At 31.5% G+C, this 21244-nt stretch overlaps 2 protein-coding genes across 13 annotated transcripts in view; one reads left to right on the top strand and one right to left on the bottom strand.

The window, feature by feature from the left end:
- The window catches only part of LOC148232947 (phospholipid-transporting ATPase ABCA3-like), a 36104-nt gene extending 22179 nt beyond the window's left edge, over positions 1-13925 (top strand). For 11 of the 12 annotated variants that reach the window (XM_088189117.1, XM_088189116.1, XM_088189121.1 and 8 more), the window contains 22 exons: positions 1069-1296; positions 1359-1497; positions 1564-1810; positions 3362-3465; positions 3528-3649; positions 3712-3931; positions 4574-4870; positions 5548-5760; positions 5827-5952; positions 6968-7192; positions 7257-7369; positions 8291-8336; positions 8413-8487; positions 8552-8665; positions 8735-8868; positions 9786-9933; positions 10161-10389; positions 10920-11083; positions 11190-11309; positions 11796-11927; positions 12679-12746; positions 13123-13925. In XM_088189117.1, the coding sequence (XP_088045243.1) occupies positions 1069-1296; positions 1359-1497; positions 1564-1810; positions 3362-3465; positions 3528-3649; positions 3712-3931; positions 4574-4870; positions 5548-5760; positions 5827-5952; positions 6968-7192; positions 7257-7369; positions 8291-8336; positions 8413-8487; positions 8552-8665; positions 8735-8868; positions 9786-9933; positions 10161-10389; positions 10920-11083; positions 11190-11309; positions 11796-11927; positions 12679-12746; positions 13123-13290 (3432 nt within the window). In that variant the 3' untranslated portion in view covers positions 13291-13925. Of the gene's footprint in view, positions 1-1068; positions 1297-1358; positions 1498-1563; positions 2098-3361; positions 3466-3527; positions 3650-3711; positions 3932-4573; positions 4871-5547; positions 5761-5826; positions 5953-6967; positions 7193-7256; positions 7370-8290; positions 8337-8412; positions 8488-8551; positions 8666-8734; positions 8869-9785; positions 9934-10160; positions 10390-10919; positions 11084-11189; positions 11310-11795; positions 11928-12678; positions 12747-13122 lie in introns of those variants that run through there. The other variant, XM_088189125.1, reaches the window with a different exon arrangement.
- Positions 13926-18416: 4491 nt separating this feature from the next.
- Positions 18417-20959, bottom strand: Cmpk (cytidine/uridine monophosphate kinase Dak1). Its single transcript, XM_088189131.1, has one exon. The coding sequence runs from the start codon at positions 20006-20008 to the stop codon at positions 19376-19378; it is 633 nt and encodes a 210-aa protein (XP_088045257.1). The 5' UTR covers positions 20009-20959; the 3' UTR covers positions 18417-19375.
- Positions 20960-21244: the final 285 nt, after the last annotated feature.

The raw sequence follows: 21244 nt of genomic DNA, 5'->3' as shown, positions 1-21244 counted from the left end.
TAAACTAATGCGGTGAAAAAGATGCTTCCATATTTTCACGCAAGTGGTCGCTTTCTTTATGTCATATCAACACATTTTTATCTTCAAGATATGACAACATTGAAAGAAACAATGGATGAAAGGACTTTTGAGAACTTTGAAAAGGGATTATTCACAGTAAGATGTACTGATAAATTTAATTTCGGAACGTGGACTTATATGGTGATAGAGTTTACAGAAATCTATGAAGACAGGAGTAGTTTCTCGGGGACGAAGTACGTAAATGGATATATGGCATGCATGCAACAAACACTGTCTGTGAGGAAATTGAGAAGTTTTGTAATATTTCTTTAGGCTTTGCGGAACAACACGTTAAATCAAGAGATACTACAGATGTTAGTAAACTTGTTTAGTGGTTTACTCATAATCCTTTCCCAAATATAAAGCATATAGTATCTATAGCTTCTGGAATTGTGGGAAATGACAAAATAAACTGCCACAAAGCAAATGATATTGGCCTGGAATCAATGGTAAACATAACTGGATTAAAATTTAATGAAATAAAATTGAAGCTTGCAGACAAAGTTCTTCCACTTTCTACTGTGAACAGATCCATCAAGGTAAATTAATGCAAACTTGCTGTAAATCCATTGCTACTCTTTTAGAGAATAATCGTAAACAAAAGGTTTGACGATCATCTTAAGGAATATCTACAGTATGAATTAAATTTATACTCAACATCACTATTTGACAATGCTGGCATATGAAAGACTACAAAAGTAAAATTGTATAACATGGAGCCTGTCAATATTGAATTGAATCAGGATAATGTAACATACATCATCGATGGTGGATTTCATGTGTATCGCGTCGTATGGAGCAAAGATGATACTTTATTCATCATTCTCAATAGATATTTCAACTATTTGCAAATGCACACTGGTTCAAATATTGTTGTTGTATTCGACGGTTACTCAGACTACAGTAAAAATATAAAAGCAATAGAGCAGTGGAGACCAACCTCTGCTCTTTCAACATTTTACGAAATCCGCTTCGATGTAGTATGATATTAACCAATTTTTTTTTTAGATTCGTGGATTTTCACACGAGACAGCTGAGAATGAATGCAATATTAACTTGAGTAGACTTAATCTAATCGATAAAGCAAACGACTTGTGCACGAGTATTTCTGGAGGAGCACAAAGACGACTACAATTGGCGATAGCCTTAGCCGGCCATCCTAAAGTGTTAATCCTCGATGAACCAACTTCTGGACTTGATCCTAAGAATCGACGAGAAATTTGGGATATCTTACTGGTTAGTTATCTTTTTCGTGCATCTCTGGCTTGTTTTTGTTAATTGTGTAATATTTTTTACAGGAACTGCGGAAAGATCACACAATCTTGTTAACGACTCACTTCATGGAGGAGGCGGACTTTTTGGGTGATAACATCGCCATTTTGGATCACGGAATGCTCAAGTGTTACGGAACTCCACTTTATTTGAAGAATAATATTTGTATTGCTTTATCAATAATTTTTATTTATTCTATATGGCATGTATTGAAATGATTTGTATTTTTAGGCAAGGGTTTCAAATTGACAATTCTGAAAAATCCCGACTACTCATTGGATTTAATTAATAATGCAATCAAAAATGTTGTAAAAGATTTTGTTGTCAATTCTGAGAAAGATGTTATTATATATACAATTAATACAGATGATTTTCAAGTGAAATTTAAACTCATGGACGCTCTGGAAAATGACCAGAATGATTTGGGATTAAAAACATTTTCCTTATCGCTACCAACGCTGGAAGAAGTGTTTTTAAAGTATTTTTTTTTCTATATTTTTTTTCGTATTGTAACTGATCCTTTATTGTTTTATGTAGAGTGGATGTCAAAAATAGAAAAACGACTTTTATTTTTTTATTTTTTCCGTACTGATAAATTATTCATATTAAACAAGGGTTGGCTTCAACTTATATCAAAGTTGGATTCACTGGACAAATTGATTTATATCTCGGTGTTGTCAAGCCCATTCCAGTTTTCTTTTTTTCTGAATGACATAGAAAAAAAGTTTCTGCACTAAATTAGTGATGAAACAAGTCACTCCTTGATTGCAGATATTTCACCTCCGTTTAAGACGGTTTCTAAGAGACTTAACAACATCAGTTCCTCGTCTGGACATGTATGTATGTATGTATTATATTGATTGCTGTATTTTAACATATTTTGGAAACAATTAATTTGTTTACTGTTATCAAATACAATTTGTCTCATTTAAATCTCTGTATTTTGCCATTTATGAAATTTACGGAATCTTGTGTTGCAAACCAAGTTGCGACTGTGGCTCGTATCTGGCAGAAAGAGAAAAAGGAGATTTGGATGACTCATTAAATTTTTTATTGATGAGTCACCTCTTATCCCGTCTTCCTAAAATTTTGCTATATATTCGTCTGTGGGCTGCCACAAAATGTTATAACATTAACAATTAAATAACAGCAAATGAAAACACAACATTCTCCAGACTGAACAATAAGATAGCAATGTTTCTATAATCAATCAGTGAGCAAAAAAAAACCACTTGAAATATTTTGATCAGATTATACACCTGTGAAGAATTATGCAACGTTTTAATGAGTGCATCGTTATTATGGCATATTAATTATTTGTTACGATTTTTATTTGACTTTTACTTTTATACGTATAAAACTGCTTTTAAAAGTAACGTGCGAAAAATATGTATGGCATATACTGGTTTTAGAGTCACATTTGCAAGCTACAATGATTTGCTATGTATTTTGACAACATTAATTAATTCCGGATTATTGTCTAAATATCGTATCATATTAAAAAATATGCAGTCGAAAAAATGTTATTTGTCTTTGAAGCAAATGCATACCTTACAGAAATGATTTTTCTGTAAATATGACATCAGATCCATGTAGGAAAAGCAGATATATCGGATTTTGGCAACAAAGGGTTAAATAAATAAGCAGGTCATGAGAAAATATCCATATAATTCTTGACTGTTCAACTTATTATTTAAAACTAAATATTTCTTCCTTCCCAATCCCGTAATTAATTTTCTCGTTCTGAAAACCTATAAAATCATATAATATACATATGTATATATATTTTTTTTTAAATCTGGATTCATCGCGATTTATGCTTACTTGTATTCTATATTTCGGCTGTGATTTTCCGGCCATGATCACGAATTGTTTGCAACTTGATCATGGCCGAAATATAGAATACAAGTAAGCATCGCGATGAATCCCGAGATTTAAAAAATAATTATACTCGCGAAAATCTAAAAATCCATATATATATATATATATATATATGTATATATACTTATTGCATTTTATTTTCTTATAGGATCTGTTCTGACTTTGGTTATACAAGTAAAATTGAATCACAATCGAACGAACCGTCGAACAAACAAACAAATTTGAATGTTGAAGAAGAAATACATCATAGTGGTAAATTGCAAATTTTTCTTAAAAAAATATCAACAGTTTTTAAATATAATATTTTTTTTAAGGATACAGTTTTAGAAATGAGATCGAAAATCGTTATTTGTTTAATATGTTATATATCTTGCGAGCACTTATAAACAAAAAGTTAATATTCATGAAGACTAGGAAGATAATATTTATACCTTTGGTTAGTATATTTTGAAAGTAATACATTTTATTTGAACTTATTGTATTCTTTTTTATTTCCAGTATTTTGTACTATTTGTACATTTACTCACAGCAGTGTTCCTATTTGATAGCGAACAATATGAAAAGTTAAATAAAAATCCATTGATAAAATTAAATCCCTCAATCTACAAAAATCGTGAATTGCTTGTTCCATACTCTAGTGTTAACGACACTTTTGTTCCGAAATATCCATCACAAATGTCTGATCTCCAGTTTTTACACACAGATGACACGTATCAAAGTAAGTTTACAACAATGTTTGTTAACATAACCGACGGGTCAGATAGTAACTACCAACTACGTTTGTTGATGGTAATGTACGTGACGGGTAGAATCTACATTTTTGACCTCTAATGTTTAATGATGAGCTCTGTGGTATCTACCAACAAAAACTAAAGCTTATTGTGCTGCTATCTATAGAATAAATGTTTGTACTATAGAAAAAAAAAATATTATGATTTTATTTTTACTCTTGAAGAGAGATTAAAGTGTCCACACGCATGGAGATGTTATATGACAATCTATTTTTTTCATCAGCGTGACAAATCTGTAAAATATGTAATGAATTTAATTTGACTTGTTACATTTCTTCATTAGTATTTTTTAAATAAAAGTAAAACCCTAGATATAAGTTAATTTGATTTTAATTTTGATTTTATGTGACCAACAGACTGAAAACCATTGATAAAATAATTGTACCGCTACAAGTCAAAAGTTTTGACTAATATTTTTTATTACTCCTTGAAATTCAAAAATTATAGTTTTTCTTTTAATTTTACGATGCATAAAATACTCGCAAAATTGCCTGTTGTATGCAGGTTGCGAAAAAACAATCCAGTGCTAAGTTAACAATAATATTTTATGTGACTTTATTTATTTTTAGCTATACTGCAGTTTGGCAAGGAAAATATATTGGATTATTCCAACAGGCTACTCTTTGGTTTTTCATTTGACCAAGACGACAACACCGTGTTTTATACTACGTCCATTTATCATGTTTTACCAGTAGCGGTAAATACGCTGAGTAATATAATAGCGATGGATATGATAGGGTCCAATTCGTTTCCCTATATATCGGTCTACAATCATCCGATCACCGAAAACGCTTTAATTGAAAATAAAAGTGTTAAGATAAAACCGGACTATTTGATTATGGTGTGGGCATTTTTAATTACAATGGGTAAGTCTGCAAAATACAAACATAAATATTGTAAATAAAGATGTTTGTGTGGCTTAGTTTTTTGTTGCGGTAATTAACGATAATTGCTTTCAAAAGTTGACATTCAAATTCTTAGGTGTTCCGAAATTACGATTTCACTAGCGTCTTGTTTGGCAATGCATCTTTGTTTGATTGTATTTTTATATTAAAACCTGCACAAAACTATACATTTACTCTAACTTTAGCTTTCTTTATTAGTTTAGGCGGAGTGTCTTTATCATCAAAATATTGCATATTTTGGAGATTTGGATATTTATTTACTTTGGAGAGGGCTAGAGAAGATGGTGTTCTTATTGTTTGCATGCGACTTTAACCCTAATACTTTTTACTGAGGCTTCGAAGGACCAGTGAAACACTACTATTTTAATCCTTTATTTCGTCTTTCTATGTGTAACATCATATTCGTACACAGCATGATGAGTGGCAAATTGAGCATCTTCCGAATAAATCAGAACAAAAGCAATCATATCTGATACTCTGCCACGACACATTATAGACTAACTTAGTATTGCTAGTTTACTGCTCATGGAAATAATAAATTATATTTATACTTTGCTTTTTTTTTCCCACTACTTACTATAATTAACCTTTTTGTAATGATTGGGATTATTGATATTTGCTATAATTATTGTTTTTAGGTTTTAAACTGTTTACGAGTGGATTTTTGATGTTTCCAATAGAGGAACAAACATCTGGAGCCAGGGAATTGCAACTCATGACTGGCATAAATAAATACTTATATTGGTTCTCAAACTATAGTTTGGATCTTAGTATCTGCTTAATAACACTAGTATCATTCGTTGTCATCATGCAGTTTGAAACGTATAATACTGTAAACACCGATGCATTAGGTAAGTAATACTAAAACATTTTTATGATTCATATTACATATTATCTAATATGAACATAATTTACAGTTCCTTTATTGCTGATTCTGACTATATACTTGATCGCAATGTTATCATTCATATATTTGATAAGTTATTACATCAGTGATGCCGCTTCAGGTTTTGTTTACTTGACAATTCTAAACATTTTCAGTTGTGAGTATTTTTAAATTTTCTTTACCAATTTACGTGTGCTCCCAGAATTCAGAAATATCCATTACACGCGGTGTCGAGCCTGTGCGCGAAGATGAAAATCGAATTTAAACGAGGTCCCACATATAAACATGATTGTATTTGGCTTCGGAGTATATGCTGGAATCCCAGCATTTTTTCCCCCTTCAAGTATTTCTCAATTGCAGTAGATGGCGTGGAGACAATAAAATAAACTGAATGAATAGGCAGGTAGCAAAGCCAGCAAAACATACTCAAGTAAGCATCCTTGACTAATGAGGGTTGCTTTATTTTTCTAATAATTTGACTCTTTTATTGATATAATTTATAAAATGCAATATGTTTTAAAGATATCTTTATTCCATTACATCCATTGTTTATTATCGGGTTTATTCCATTTTTTTATTATTGCTTGCGATTTTTAGAAATGGTGGAAAAAATATTTACGGTTACAGGATATCACATACTGTTGAAAATAAATTATTTGAAGTTTCATTAACTTTTTTTTTAATGTATAAGGATGTGAAAAAAATACTAATAATACTTATTGGTTTTATTTAAAATATTATTCATTATTACGAGAATATTTTTGATCAGGTACTGCAACGTATTATTTTACATCGGTGTTAACAAAAAAAAATCTTTCTAGCAAATTTCCCATGGTCTAATAATAATGAGATTAATAATAATAATATTTTTCCTAATTCTAAGTTTTTTTCTCTTTTGAGAAGTCACAAAAGATTTTAAAAGTCAAGCCTGTTTTTTAGTTTTTATTGTAAATGTAATTTTTTGAATATGTAATTTTTAAAAATATATTTTGCAAAAAATATAAATTTTTTAATTTTTTTTAAATTTTTTCCATATATGTATGTTATTATTTACTATTATAATTTATAATAAAAAAATATGATTTTTTTGGAGCACTTCAAAAAGAAGCCCGCGTGTTGAGTGGTTAATAGTGTAACATAAAACGTTTCTAAATTTATTTTTATTTTTTCAGGCATATTGGCTCTGATTATGTACACTCAGTCGAGCTTAGACAGCGGAAATAATCCAATTTATTTAAATGTGGTATATTTTATCATTGGAATATTCCCTGCGATTCATATGGACTTGGGATTTTTGAACATCGGATACCTGGCCCACGAAAGAGCTTATTGCATCCAACAGCATGATCTGATGATGTCCAGGTTAAATTACACGAAGCTGATGGAGTACTGTTGCGGTGAGTTTTAAGCTTAGTTTAGATTTTAATTGAACTTGAAATTAAATTTGTCTGTGTGTTTTAGAACGCGATGAAGTAACAGGAAATTGCAGCGGTCTTCCCGATTACTATCACCATCCCAAATTTGGTGTTTATGTATCGATAGTGTATTTATGTATACTATTCGTTATTTATACAGTAAGTAATTAGCAATAATGGCACTGTCACAAATGAACGCTACGGCATAAGAGCGCTTAACAAAGTAGCGCTGTAACAAAATAGCATATGTCAAATGCGCAGACAGTCATACCAGCGTTTGACAAAAGAGAGCGCAAAAATACTTACTCTAATTTATGGTCAGAAACGAGCCACGACGTTGGGTTAATTTAGTATTTTAATCAGTTATTGTGTTGGATTTTCTCCAGCAGTTGATTTTGTCGTGTTTGCTTTCATTCTTCAAGTTTTCGTCCACGGCACAATGGACTGTTCTATAAGATAAAAGTAAACCTGCCGATCAAAATTTATAAAATATTAGAATCCAACATAAGAGATAAATTCTTTTGCATGAAAGCCAACGTGGAGTGCACGGAGCTGAAATAAATTAAACCGGAGTTTATTGTATTGGGACCGCTACTCTACCTAATATATACAGCTGATCTAACAAAGATAGGCTCAGCAACAATAGCGACGTTTGCGGACGATACAGATGTGATCGCTTCTCATCATGACCCATTAAAAGCGTCAGAAAACCTCCAGAGAAACCTTCATGGAATCGAACAATGGACGAAAACTTGAAGAATGAAAGCAAACACGACAAAATCAACGCATGTAACGTTCACATTGAATAAAAAGACCTGCTCAAATGTTTCGCTAAATGGTCAAATATTACAATAAAAGGAAGATGGCAAATACCTGGGAGTATATCAGGACAGAAGGCTCACATGACTGATACATATCTTTACTAAAAGGAAACAGATTAATGTCACTCGTTCGAAATTTCTCGAACCAGTATTTAAAAGTTCTCTGTACATTTCCAAAACTAAAATTTGTTGCATTGTGCTATAATTTGACTTACACTATTGATTCATTCAAACATAAATATATACACTTTTTTTGCAGTTCTTACTGGCTCTACTCCAGGGGTTATTTGAAATTGGAGTTAGAAGTTAGTTGTTTCGTTATTATTATATCTTGGGTAAAGAATGTGATTTTTTTAATATGTATTTAAATATTATTTTTAGATAAGCTATCTCATTCAAAAGTAGACATCTCCGAAAACACTCCTGAAACTAAGAAAATGCAAACTGATAATGAAGGTAACAATTTACTGTTTTTAGATGTGGAATAAAAACACCATGTCATCTTATTATATTTTTTCAGACTCACCAATAATGTTAGTTGAAAACGTGACTAAAAACTTTATAGTGAGAGAGCACATTACGAGCAATAGAAAAATAGAAGCCGTGAAAGAATTAACCATGAATTTGCACCAAGGTAGACGTTCGATTATGGGTATTTGATATCTTATTATTTCATCTCTATACATTAAGATTTATCTTTCAGGCGAATGTTTTGGATTAATAGGCTTGAACGGTGCCGGTAAAACGACGACGTTTAAAATTCTCACGAACCTCTTAAATCCTGACACAGGAAATGTGTCAATATTTGGAACTTCATGTGCTCAGAATCGACAAAAAGTAACTTATCAATTTTGATGGTTATAATCAATATCACATGACATTTATTATTATTGTTGTTTGCTATTAGGCTATATGTATGAAGGATGCTTATAGAGTTCTACGAATTTTGTTTTGTATATTCAATCATACACATTTGCGCATGTAAACAAGTTTTGATGTACTTACTGTTAATTAAAAAAATATTAGTCTTCTAGTTGAGTTAAGTTTTAAGCCAAGCCAAGCAGATCTCGAAGAGCAATAATTTTTTTATGGTAGGAGGGTATTGAAACCCCACAAAATCATTCAGCGTTTGCAAGCTATTTTTGGTGAATGCTGCATCAATTAGTACAAAGAAATGACCTTTTTAAAAACATTAGACTAAAAATCAGCACAGCGACCCCACCAAACACTAGTTAACGAAAAAAGGACATTAGTTCCAGAAAACTTTATGAGATTATGTAAGAGTAAATTAAGTTTTTCATGCTGGATGCTGCAACTGTTAGGACCAGTTCAGAATATATACATTTGTCATCGCTCATATAATAAATTTTGCTATCGTTATCTACAATGGTAATTACTTTCACATTCTCTTATTCACCTGATTTGGATTCTAGTGATTATCACTTACTAAACTGCAGGACAAGTTTTTCAGTATCTTAAAGAAATAAAATGAGTGGAAAAACAGAACAGGTTGACTAATAAAGTTGAAAAAGTGATATCAACAAAATATGAATAAATGAGGCAAATTCATAGAACTTTGTATACCTTGTATTAAATTAAATTTAAAATCATGATGTAGTACGTATAAAATTAGTTTTATTTGATTTATCTTTAGACTTCAAACTAACTTCACTGGTCATGTCTGATATTGATTCTAGACGTTACAATTACGTGTTTGTTTTGTATATATTTTAACTATAATAAAATTTCTGCAGTATCTGTCGATGATCAGTTATTGTCCACAATTTGATGCCGTCGGTGACTATTTAACTGGTCGACAAGTATTGACCTTGTTTTGTAACTTGAGAAGAGTCCAGCAAAAGAACATTGTTCCGAAAGTGAACACTTTGCTGAAAATGTTGGGTATGTATATTTTATTAATTTTTTTTCTTAAAATTTCTACGTATGCTTCATAAATTTGCCTCTTGTTCTATGGTATTATTAGTTTTTAATGCCGAGTGGTCTGATTTAGTAAACCATTTAGATACTGGAAGATCTTTTTGATTTCACAAATTATACACGGATATTTTGACCATTATATTGAGGTTTTACTGTACTTCCTCTCCCGTACTGAATTTTTATATTTTTAGAAATCACGAAATACGCCGACATTCCCGTAGCACATTATAGTGGCGGGAATAAAAGAAAACTTAGCCTAGCGGTTGCGATGGTTGGTTTTAGATCTGAAGGTAAACAAAGCGGCGTCATATTATTAGACGAACCAACGTCTGGAGTTGATCCTTTGTCGCGAAAGTTGCTCCATAACATTATCCAACAAGCGACTAATGCTGGAAATAGCGTTGTGCTGTCGTCCCACAGGTATTTGTCATATTCAGTTTGATTATTTTGAGAAAGTTTATTTACTAACAATACAACAATTAATAAACACCTAAAGCGCCGCACTTTTGCGTGAAAAAACACACGTACAGCTAGTCATAAAATGATAAATTTTACACACCACATGTATGACTATCCTAGAATTTGTCGCCATCGATTCTAAATGACAATTCGTTATGGTGTGACATTTATATAAACCGATTTAGAATAATATAGAAAGATATTCGAAAAAAAAAATTTTTAAACAAAATCTCGAATCACTAATTATTTTTTAATTATTTAATTTTGTATAGAAAAAATTATAATAACGACATATGTTAGAAGAATATACTATCTAAAATATAATTAATCCCTTTTGGTGCCCTAAAATAATCAAAGATGTCAGTAAAAGTCTGTTAAAGATCGAGTTTCATAAAAGCATGTTAACATGAGTCCGGCTGTAGGATCAAGTCCCCAAAAAGCATGTTAATCGGATTCCGGCGCTATAAGTGTTAATATATATCTCATTATAGCATGGACGAGTGCGAATTGCTTTGCAATCGTATGGGAATTATGGTGGGCGGTAAATTGCTTTACCAGGACAACGCGTTGAATATCAAGAAGAAATATGGCTTTGGTTTTTCAGTAACGATTAAATTAAAGGTTAATAATCAAATTGTCACCGGCGAAGATGTTGGTAAGTTAAATTATATTTATTTTGTTACTGAAGATCGTATTGGCATTTTCAACTCTATAAATAGTCAATGAATATCATAGCTTATAATATGTATATGACTTTTTAGTCGATGGTCTTTCATCAACTGTAGAAGATGGTCCATCTTCAAAAGTCGTTGACCGCAGCACTCCTTCAATAAATCTCAATAAACAGCATGTGAATGGTGACATATGCGAAAAAAACGTCGGTAAGTAATATTTAATATATTTTAATTTGAAACTACGAAAGACAACACTAAATTTTTAATTCAGTTCCTTTTTATACTGATAAATCTAAGGAGTCATTTTTAATTGATGTGTAACTTATATCTAAATAGTTTACAGTTTAATTCGTTGAAATTTTTATTCTTGTAATTGTGTTTTCACTTATGTGAAGATTGGATTGGCTTTTTCAACTTTATAGTCAATGAATATTATAGCTTATAATATATATGACTTTAGTCGATGGTCCTTCTTTAACACTAGATTAACAGTATCCGTCAAATAGACACGTTTCTGATTTGATTTGTATCAGACAGTATTTTTTCTGGGTTTTTTTACGACTTTTTATATTTGTACAATGCAAATATATTAACACTATATTTATTTTTGAAAATCTGATTACTATATACCTATTTTTAATGACACCTGTCAAATTTACTTGTTTATATCCGTAAATTTAATGTTAACTGCAGATGATGGTATGCATTCAATAGACATTGAATGCGACTCTCCTTCACCAAATATCAATAAACAGCAAGTAAATGATGGTCCTACATCAACTGTAAAAGATGATATAAATGCTGAAGTAAACGAAAAAGACGTCGGTAAGTAATATTTAATATATTTTAATTTGAAACTACTGAAGACTAGACTAAATTTTTAATTCAGTGCCTTTTATACTGATAAATCTAAGGAGTAATTTTTAATTGTTGTGTAACTTATATCTAAATAGTTAACAGTTTAATTCGTTGAAATTTTAATTCCTGTAATTGCGTTTTCACTTACCTGAACAAAGAAGTCGCTTAATTTAAATTGGCAGAATAATAGATATGTAAAAAAAACATGCTGTGGTGTGAGCTGGTGCATCGTTGTGATGAAGCTACTGATGTTTTTTTGAATAGTTAAAATTCCTCTCTGACTGAATTTTTAAGCTAATTTGTACAACCTAGCACGGTTTGAATTCATAATCATGATATTTATCCGTGAGATTAAGAAAATCTAGGGAAAACATCTGTGATGATTGATTGAAATTTGAATTTCACAATAATCACTAATTCTGATTTCCTTTATATTGTCGGATATTAGGAATTGGTCTTAATTGATTAATTAGACGATAAAATTTAATCCATTTTTATACGGCATTTACATTTTCCGAAGTTGCCACAATCGACGTTTGACTATGACGATGAAAATGATAAAATTATGGATCCTTACCATAATTTTATTACATGCAGGAATTTGATTAACAGAATAAAAATATATTAGATGGACAGGCTCTTCTACAGTTTCATTAGAATTAGTAATCAAGCAATCAATAAATTTAATGTAATTTTTCAATTGATGGTTTAAATTCAGTTTCAGATTTGAAAAATGAATTCGAGCTAATGTTTTTAAATGACTGCAAACTTCAGGACGAACATAAGGTAAAATATAATTTATTAAATTTCACTATACAATAAGATTTTGCGACAAAAATAAAAACTTTTCTCTATAAGATGACTTATAAAATTATATATTAAACATCGAAAAATTTCATTAATTGCACAGTTTTGCTTTGACAAAAGTTGGATAATACATAAATAATTTATCATTAGTATAATACACATTAATAATATACAAGTTTTGAAGTAACAGGCAAATTTTTTGTTATTAAAATCGCTTCAAAATAATTTTTTAATATTTTTTACATCTGACAAAAAGTGATATTTTTAAATATATGTAGCATCAATATCCAATCCACAAGTATTAATTTTTTTAATAGCAACTATCATTAAAATACTAAATTGTTGTTTTTTTTAGAGCATTTTGCAGTATCACATCGATAACTCGAGTTTAAATCAAAGGTACAGTGAGTTATTCTCAAAGATACAGTCTTTGAAGGAAAAATACAGTGTTATTGAGAATTATAATATTTCTGAGACAACGCTTGAAGAAGCATTCTTATCTGCTTCTCGAGAAGAAAAGTGAAAGTTGAGTGGCTGTTGAGCACTCGACGTCCTAAAAGGATTTTGTTTTATCTTTACCAACGTAGCTAGATTTTGCACTTCTCTACCTTCTCTTTTCATTTTAGCGGTTATGTACTACTTGCACCAGAAAAATAATAAGAAAAGTACAAAATTTTAATTCAGGAAATCAATCAAAGATTAGAACGTCTTGATGTTGAATGTTCTGATGGTGGGAATGTTGGATTCTTGTGTTGCCATAGACCATCATTATTATGGTAACATCTACCGTAAAAAACTTCTGGCATTTGATTGTTTGTTTAACACCAAAACATACATAATACATCAACATATAGAATTATACTGAACAAGGTGAAACTTATTAAGTAAAAGGTAGCGCAGAAGTAACTTAGTCACAAAGATTAAAGCAAAGACCCTATTTATTTGTTTTTACTAAGCTTTAAAATTGGCTCGTATTTTTTTTTAATACGGTTGTGTACAGAATTTATATTACTAAGCAAGGTATTTTATTTCAAAAATAAATAATTTGTCGCCCATTTATGTTATAATATTTTAATTCTGATTGTTCTATGTTTCTATTCTAACCATTTAATATTTATTCTGAATTATGACTAGCTGTTAATATAATTCTGACCGAGATTTGATTTTTATTCAGACTCAAAGTTGATTTGAATTCTGACCATTTAATTTATTGCCATTAAAATCGCTCAGTACAAATTTTTCTACTATCGCAGAATATATTTGTATATGGAAAAGACAGAATTACATTCAAGTAAAACCATAAAAAATATCTGAAATATTTCTGTTGGTATTTGTTTTTACTATACTATGCCCCGGTACAGTGAAAATAATTCTGATGATTTCTGCAATATTTCTAATTATATTTGGTTTTACAATAACGCGCAGTAAGAATATTTCTGAAACTCTGAATTGTTAATATATAATAGACTACTTACCAAAGAGACTGAATTGTTAATATATAATAGACTTACATACCAATAAGATCTAAAACCTATCTTGACATATGGTATCCAGTTATGGGGATGTGTGACAAAATTATATTGACTCCATCCAGAAATTCCATAGCAAAGTGTGGTATGGTTTAGTGAAGGAGCCTCAATAATATAGCAACACAAGACGACTGCATAGGACTCAACCATCTGAAATCGTCCTGTGAGATAAGACTCGTTAAGTCTTTGAAAGGTATCTACAGATGATATTTTTATAAAAATTAGTCGACATTTATGAGATGTGCGATGTTCATTAGATTTATTTTTAATATCATCACAAACATGACCATTGCTGAGGATTTATTCAAATTCATTAGGAGCTGATATAGTTGATCTCTCATATTTACTAATATTTTTTTAATAGTTATAATTAGAATAATATTGCGTGGGATTTATATAATCACTTATTGAGTAACTGGATTTTTTATGTATTATATTTTATATATTATTTTATGGATTTTTATTTATACAGTAGCGTGCAAAAAAATGCATCACTTTTTGAAATCGTAAAAATAAGATATTTCCATCATTGCTTGCTGGAATTCTCGGATTTTTTTTGTGTTCATTTAGGAGTAAAGTACGCTCGCGATAAGGATTCCGGTTTGTAGTTGTATGCGTGTAGCTGAATTTCGCTCAGAATATTATTGAAAAAAATACTTGTTTATTTAACATACATTTATGATATTACAAAGAGTCCTTTATAAATTGGTAGACATTATAATTTATTTCATTGGATGGGTGGAAAACAGTCTTCCTATTCCGAATTTAGACATTATTCTAGAAATATTAAATTAACCTAATCAAAGTACAATAAATTTAATTTTTATTTCTTTAAAAATAGTTTTTGAATGTAAAAATGAATTTCAAAGTTTTTTATTTATGGGTCTAAATATGTTATCTAATCCTTTTTTATATTTGTCATTAATTTTTAATTTTTTTAATTTATATTTTTATGTGTAATACTTCGAAAAACCTATAAATATTTGGAAAAAAATTATAAATTTACTTAAACTATAATACGTTTTAAGTTTCATATGAAATGTGATGGTGTTTTTTTTGCATACTACTGTATATCTTTATATTGTGTACTTTTTTTTAATGATAGTTTATACTCCATATAGTATTTTTTTTTTATTTTTATGTCGAATAGTTCTGTTTTATTTTAAAATAAATACTACATATAACATCTACAATGTCTTATTTAATATGCAAAAAATATTATATCTATAATTTGCTTTAACCAATTCTTAAGACATATATAAAATGTATTCACTAATATTTAAATATATTATTTAATATACTGAATGTATGGTTTTAATTTGACGGATGTTGTAGAAGAATTACAATGCTACAATTTTCCCGATAAGTAGAAGAGTAAGAAAGAGATACAAAGATTTTTTGTCCTATAAATCAGTGCTTCTCAAACTGTTGCATGCTATGGCCTCCCAAATCTAAAAAGAATAATTTCCAGCCTCCCAAAAATAAATTATTTAAATTGTCAAAAGCTTTATTTGGCATTAATTATTTCTATTAATTCATACAGTCAACCAATTTGAGTTTCCTATGTTGGCAGCACTAAATCAGACGGCTGTCAATAATCACGCGTGTTCAGAGTGTCAAATATTAGTTTGCAACAAACATTTATGAATTGTTCTACAGAAATAATAATTCTGTATGAACGATTATGGTTGATGTCATTGTCCTACTAAGCGAACAACTCGCAACGTAGTGAAAAAATTTGAAGAGATTGTAAGCGTTGGAAGGTAAGGCATGTGCATCATCTAGAATGATGCTGCTGTAAGTGAAAGTGTGACCGAAGACCTGGAATTGTCGGCGCTCGCAGCTTTTCTTATGGCTCCTTTTGCATAAATTTACACCCACACCCATTTAACATTAATATAATATAAGAACTGTAGCCCAGAGATCATAGAGAGCGAAGAATTTACGCAGATTAAGTGTTAAAGCAGCAGAAGGTTGATCTGATTTTCAAAGAAAATCTCTGATGAGGCACATTTCCACCTCTCCAAAATTGTCGCATATGGGGCGAGAAAATCCTTATATGTTTCATGAGAGACCACTACTTGCCCAAAAACTGGCTGGTGCGCATTGCGGTCAGGCGGCGTCATTGGACCTTACTTTTTTGAAAACGATGAAGTTCGGATTATAACAGTCAATGGTGAGCGCTATAGGCGCATGATAACCGATTATTTTTGGCACGAAATCTAAGATATCGATGTGGATGACATGTGGTTTCAATAAGAAAGCGTAACTTACCACACATCCGGTGCAAGGTTGGATGTTTTGCGTGATAAGTTCCTAGGTCGCATTATTTCACGTTTTGGAGCATCAGATTTAACACATTTGTATTTTTTTGTGGGGTTACGCTAAGATCGTCTATGCAGACAAACCCGAAACGTTGGAGCATCTAAAAACCTGCATCTACCAAGCTATAGCCGAGATATCGCCTAAAATATATACGAAAAAATCAAAAGGATCCGATTCTGCAAAAAATCCAGAGGCGGCTATTTAATTGATATTATTTTTCATTTTTAATGAAATATATCAAATGATCGATTAATGAAAAAAATCCTGAAATTTGTTTTTTTAAACTGCAGTTGGATCAACCTTTAAATGAATATATTTTATCACAAAAAATAGTAACTTATAGGCAATTAAAAAAAAAACCTCTACACATGTAGCCTACAAAAACAATTTAACGAGGACATGATTGCATGTTTTTAGATAACAAATCAATCAAGGTTCAATGTCAGAAATGCTAACTCGCAGGAAATCTTCTAAGATCTCCGTTGAAAGGCATGACTGTACTTTTGTCCTTGACATGCAAGAATATATCTACATATAAATGATTAAAGTAGATTATATTTTATCATCTCATAAATAACACTTATGCAAGTTTATCAGTTTATTTATTACCGTCGTAATGAAGTCATAGAAATGCAGAAAAAAATCAATATATCATATTATACGATACACGTGCACGCTCTTATCAAGAATTTACCTTGAAGTTAAGTACTCTCTTATCAAAGAAAAAAACAAGGATTTTTATTCACAAAAAACAATCATTAATTTGTGGATATATTATATTTTCATTCGACACATAAGCATCCCCCCAAGTAAATAACAAAACATACAACAGTGCTACTTTTGTGTCTAAAACACACGACTCGTTTTAAAACCATTCTTTTAAACTACACAATAGTTACTTTATTATTACATAATCAACGGTAACAGTTTAATCTAAACAACAATTGTATATTTAAGTTAAACATGGTATTTTTAACAACTTCAGATTATCTATACATATAGCTCAAAGTGATTAAAAAATAATATTAATATCGCTAGAGACATTCACTCTTACATAATTAGGAAACGATATTTAGGTACTTTGTTGTTAGACTGCAAGCGTGATTGTTCAAATTTCCTACATAATAAGCAAATTATGTAATTGAAATGGTAATTCGAATAATATACGATTAACAGCGAAGCATAACAACAAAGTATTAATACATATTATTTTATTAAAAATAAAAAAAATATTTATGTAATGTAAAATTATATAAAAATAATTGTGTAACCTTATATTTATGTACGCTACATTGTTTTATACGTAGCAGAACACCAGTAACGTATATCACAAAGAAACTAATGGAAATTTATTGAAGAAGTATATTAAATACGAGGGGCTTCAAACAATTCATAATATTTGTAGCAATGAAAGTGGGTTTAAATGCAAAATTATTGCTCACTCGCATTTGGATTGAGATTGTTTCATTCAACATTAACATATTAATAATACCATATTAAAATAAACAAAAATTTAATCGAGTATAAAAGGTTGTATCATAATTATTATCCTTAAATGGTTATCAAATGACAAATGATATCAATAAGGAAATCTAGTAGTAAAAATCTTCAATATAAACTAAAGAAATCTGTGAATGTAAGAGTGCTACAAGGATCTATTTTAGGACCTATGGCTGCCACAATCTACATAGCTGTTTTTCTTCAGAGAAGAGGTGTATCATAGTATACGCATTTAACATGCTTAAGAGTTGTCTATATATAATTAGTCAAACTAGACGAATCAAGTAGCAATTGATTATAAAAATCGTGTCAATGACGTCATATATTCAATAACATGATTATAATGAAAACATTCTATGTCTTGGACATTAGCATTTTTCTTATCATGTATTTACAATAGTTCCCTCGTTTAGTACAATATAGATCTGTATGTTCGAAAATTAAGCAGTCGTATTAAATTTGTTTAAATAAATAAATAAGTACATCGTTGGTATATCGCACGTGGAAGCAAATGTATATGAATCGCATTTCAACATTTTGATGAAATGTAAATGTGAAAAAAGAGGACAAAACCAGAACTATATGGTAGCAGTTTGGCGACTCTCAGATTAGGAATATCATAGGGTTAAAAACAGTCTTCAGATAAAAATTTCAGTTTTCATCCGAATCGATTGCATTTCGCCATGTTGCAGAATGCAGATGACATTGACGTCATAGGTGGAACACCTTGGAACTTTTAAAGTAAAATGTGCTGTAAATAAAATATTAGGTCGCTGCTAGTTAGGTAAAGTAATAAACTGTATGGTTTGTTGTCACACTGTTGCAAAAATTGAAGATACTTATATCAATCATATACGGATATATGAGAGTCAGTAAGCAAGTATAAATGTTGGTTTTTGAATGATGTGATAGAGCAAAACGAAGAAGTAGCTGTTGCAGGATGGTGATACCTCTCAATGAACACTGAGTAAAAGAAATGTTTTAATTCTTATTCCTTTCTTTTTTATCTCGATTTTAACTTACTTATTGACTTATTCAAATAACAACGTTTGCGCAATTCAAGTTGCCTCAATTTAAGAATATTGAGTATTCGAATACTCACCAACAAGTTTCAAAAAGTACGTAGAAGTGACAAATAGTTTTTCTATTCAGTTATACGAACTTTTTGATAACTGTATCGAAATATTTGGAGTATTTAGTAGCTTTTGGGTGCGATATATCAACAATGCTCATAAGTTAGTAATGGAATTGGTCTCAGTGGTTGTTTCGCACGGCGTCGATGCCGGCTGACTTCATAGCTGCTTTGACGCTGTCGTATACTTGGTCGGGCGATCCTTTGGCGTCGACGCGCTGCACCAGATCCAACGTCTCGTAGTGATTGACAATCGGCAGCGTGTCGTTGGTGTAGGTGACGAAGCGTTTGATGAGACTCTGTTCGTTGTCGTCAGATCGGCCGCTGCCTTGAGCGCCCCTGGCCAAGCACCGTTCGATGCATTGGTTCTGGTCGCACTCCAGCTGCAGCACGAGCAGTAGGCGTACCTTGTCGGACATGGTGCGCTCCCAGCCCTTGAGGTTGTCCTCGTTGCGGGGGAAGCCGTCGACGAGGAAGCGGTCCGAGTTGGCGTTCTTCATGGCCGTATCGAGGAGGGCGCAAGTAACCTCGACGGGCACTATTTCACCGTTGCGGATCTTCTCCTCGATCATGGTGGCGTAGGTGGAGCCCGGGCGGCGGCGCTCTTCGCGCAGAAGGTCGCCGGCCGAGAGGTGCACGAAGCCGTAGTCGCGCACCAGATTGGCGCACTGAGTGCCCTTACCGGAACCCGGAGCCCCCAGCACAAACACCACACCCGGCAGCGAGTTCGAAGCTCTGCGTGCCACGCTACCCATTTTTCTAAATTGATCGACGAACGAACCAACCGGCAACACGACGACAACTGTCAGAAACGTCGGCGATTGTATTCAGTGCTGCCAGCGTTATAAAATAAAATGTTAATATAAAACGTATTTAAAATAATGTTTAAAATAAAAAGATTTCAACTATTAAGACTTTGTTTAGTTTTTGTTACAATCCCTTTTCCATCAGGGACGTCATTTAGGGGTTGCAGATAGGGGTATTCCCAAAGCCGGCGAGAGTGAACTCGGGCCCTGGGAAAGCAATGATTCCCGGCCTCATGACAAAAATGGCATTTTATATGTTTTTTACCATCGTAATATAATTTCTTGAATGAATATAAATACAAGCCACGAAATATTTTATTTAGGTATTAAAAATATCTACTCATAATATTTATCTGATAATTAGTCGCGTTTTACTGCTCAGTGTTGCCATATAGTGAACTTCCAGTCTAGGTCAAAAGCAATAAAATCGCAGTGAAAACGTTCGATTATCAAGCGTTTATATAAAGACTTTTTATAACAATATAACGCAAAAAACAATTATCCCTTCTCAAAGGAAAAAATCCACGTCAAAAGCAATAAGATCGTGCCGTCGCCGCCGCAGCGGAAACGTTCGTTAACTAGCGTAGTATAAACACATGCAAAAATAAGTGATTTGAAATCGAAATATGCTGTAATATAGCTTTAATTATTCATAGTTGAGGTCGACATGTAATAATAATTGAAATTTAATTGCTAAAAATTAAAAAATCATTGACTGAACAACACAAATAGCCAAATATACAGTTTAAAACAGAGTTCCGACAGTTGGTGTCTACACCAGTGGTCCCCAAACTCCGGGCCGCGGACCGGTACCGGTTCGTGGATCAAATGGTATCGGTTCGTGGATAAAGTGGTACCGGGTCACCCAGGGCCCTGCTTAAAAATCAAAATACCGAAAAAAAAAAATCGAACATATCCAATAAAAAATTAAATTTTTATCGACAAGCAGAACTGTTTAAGTCACTAGATGGTTATACATCAGGACAACTAAAATGGTCCTTTTGTGTCGGCTTATGCACAGATGGAGTTGCTGCCATGACCGGACGACCGTCTGGTTTAACTGCTCGGATTAAGGAGGTTGCATCTGAGAGTGAATCTACGTATTGTATCATTCACATGTAAATTCTGGCAAGCCGAAAAATGTCACAGAAATTTAACAGCGTATTGATTGATGTCGTTAAAGTT

This window comes from Plectrocnemia conspersa, unplaced genomic scaffold (assembly GCF_051122295.1).
Source record: "Plectrocnemia conspersa isolate PC_06_02 unplaced genomic scaffold, ASM5112229v1 ptg000008l, whole genome shotgun sequence".
NCBI classification, from domain to species: domain Eukaryota; kingdom Metazoa; phylum Arthropoda; class Insecta; order Trichoptera; family Polycentropodidae; genus Plectrocnemia; species Plectrocnemia conspersa.
Note: the sequence above shows the minus strand (reverse complement) of the source record. Positions and strands in the feature narration are given on the sequence as shown.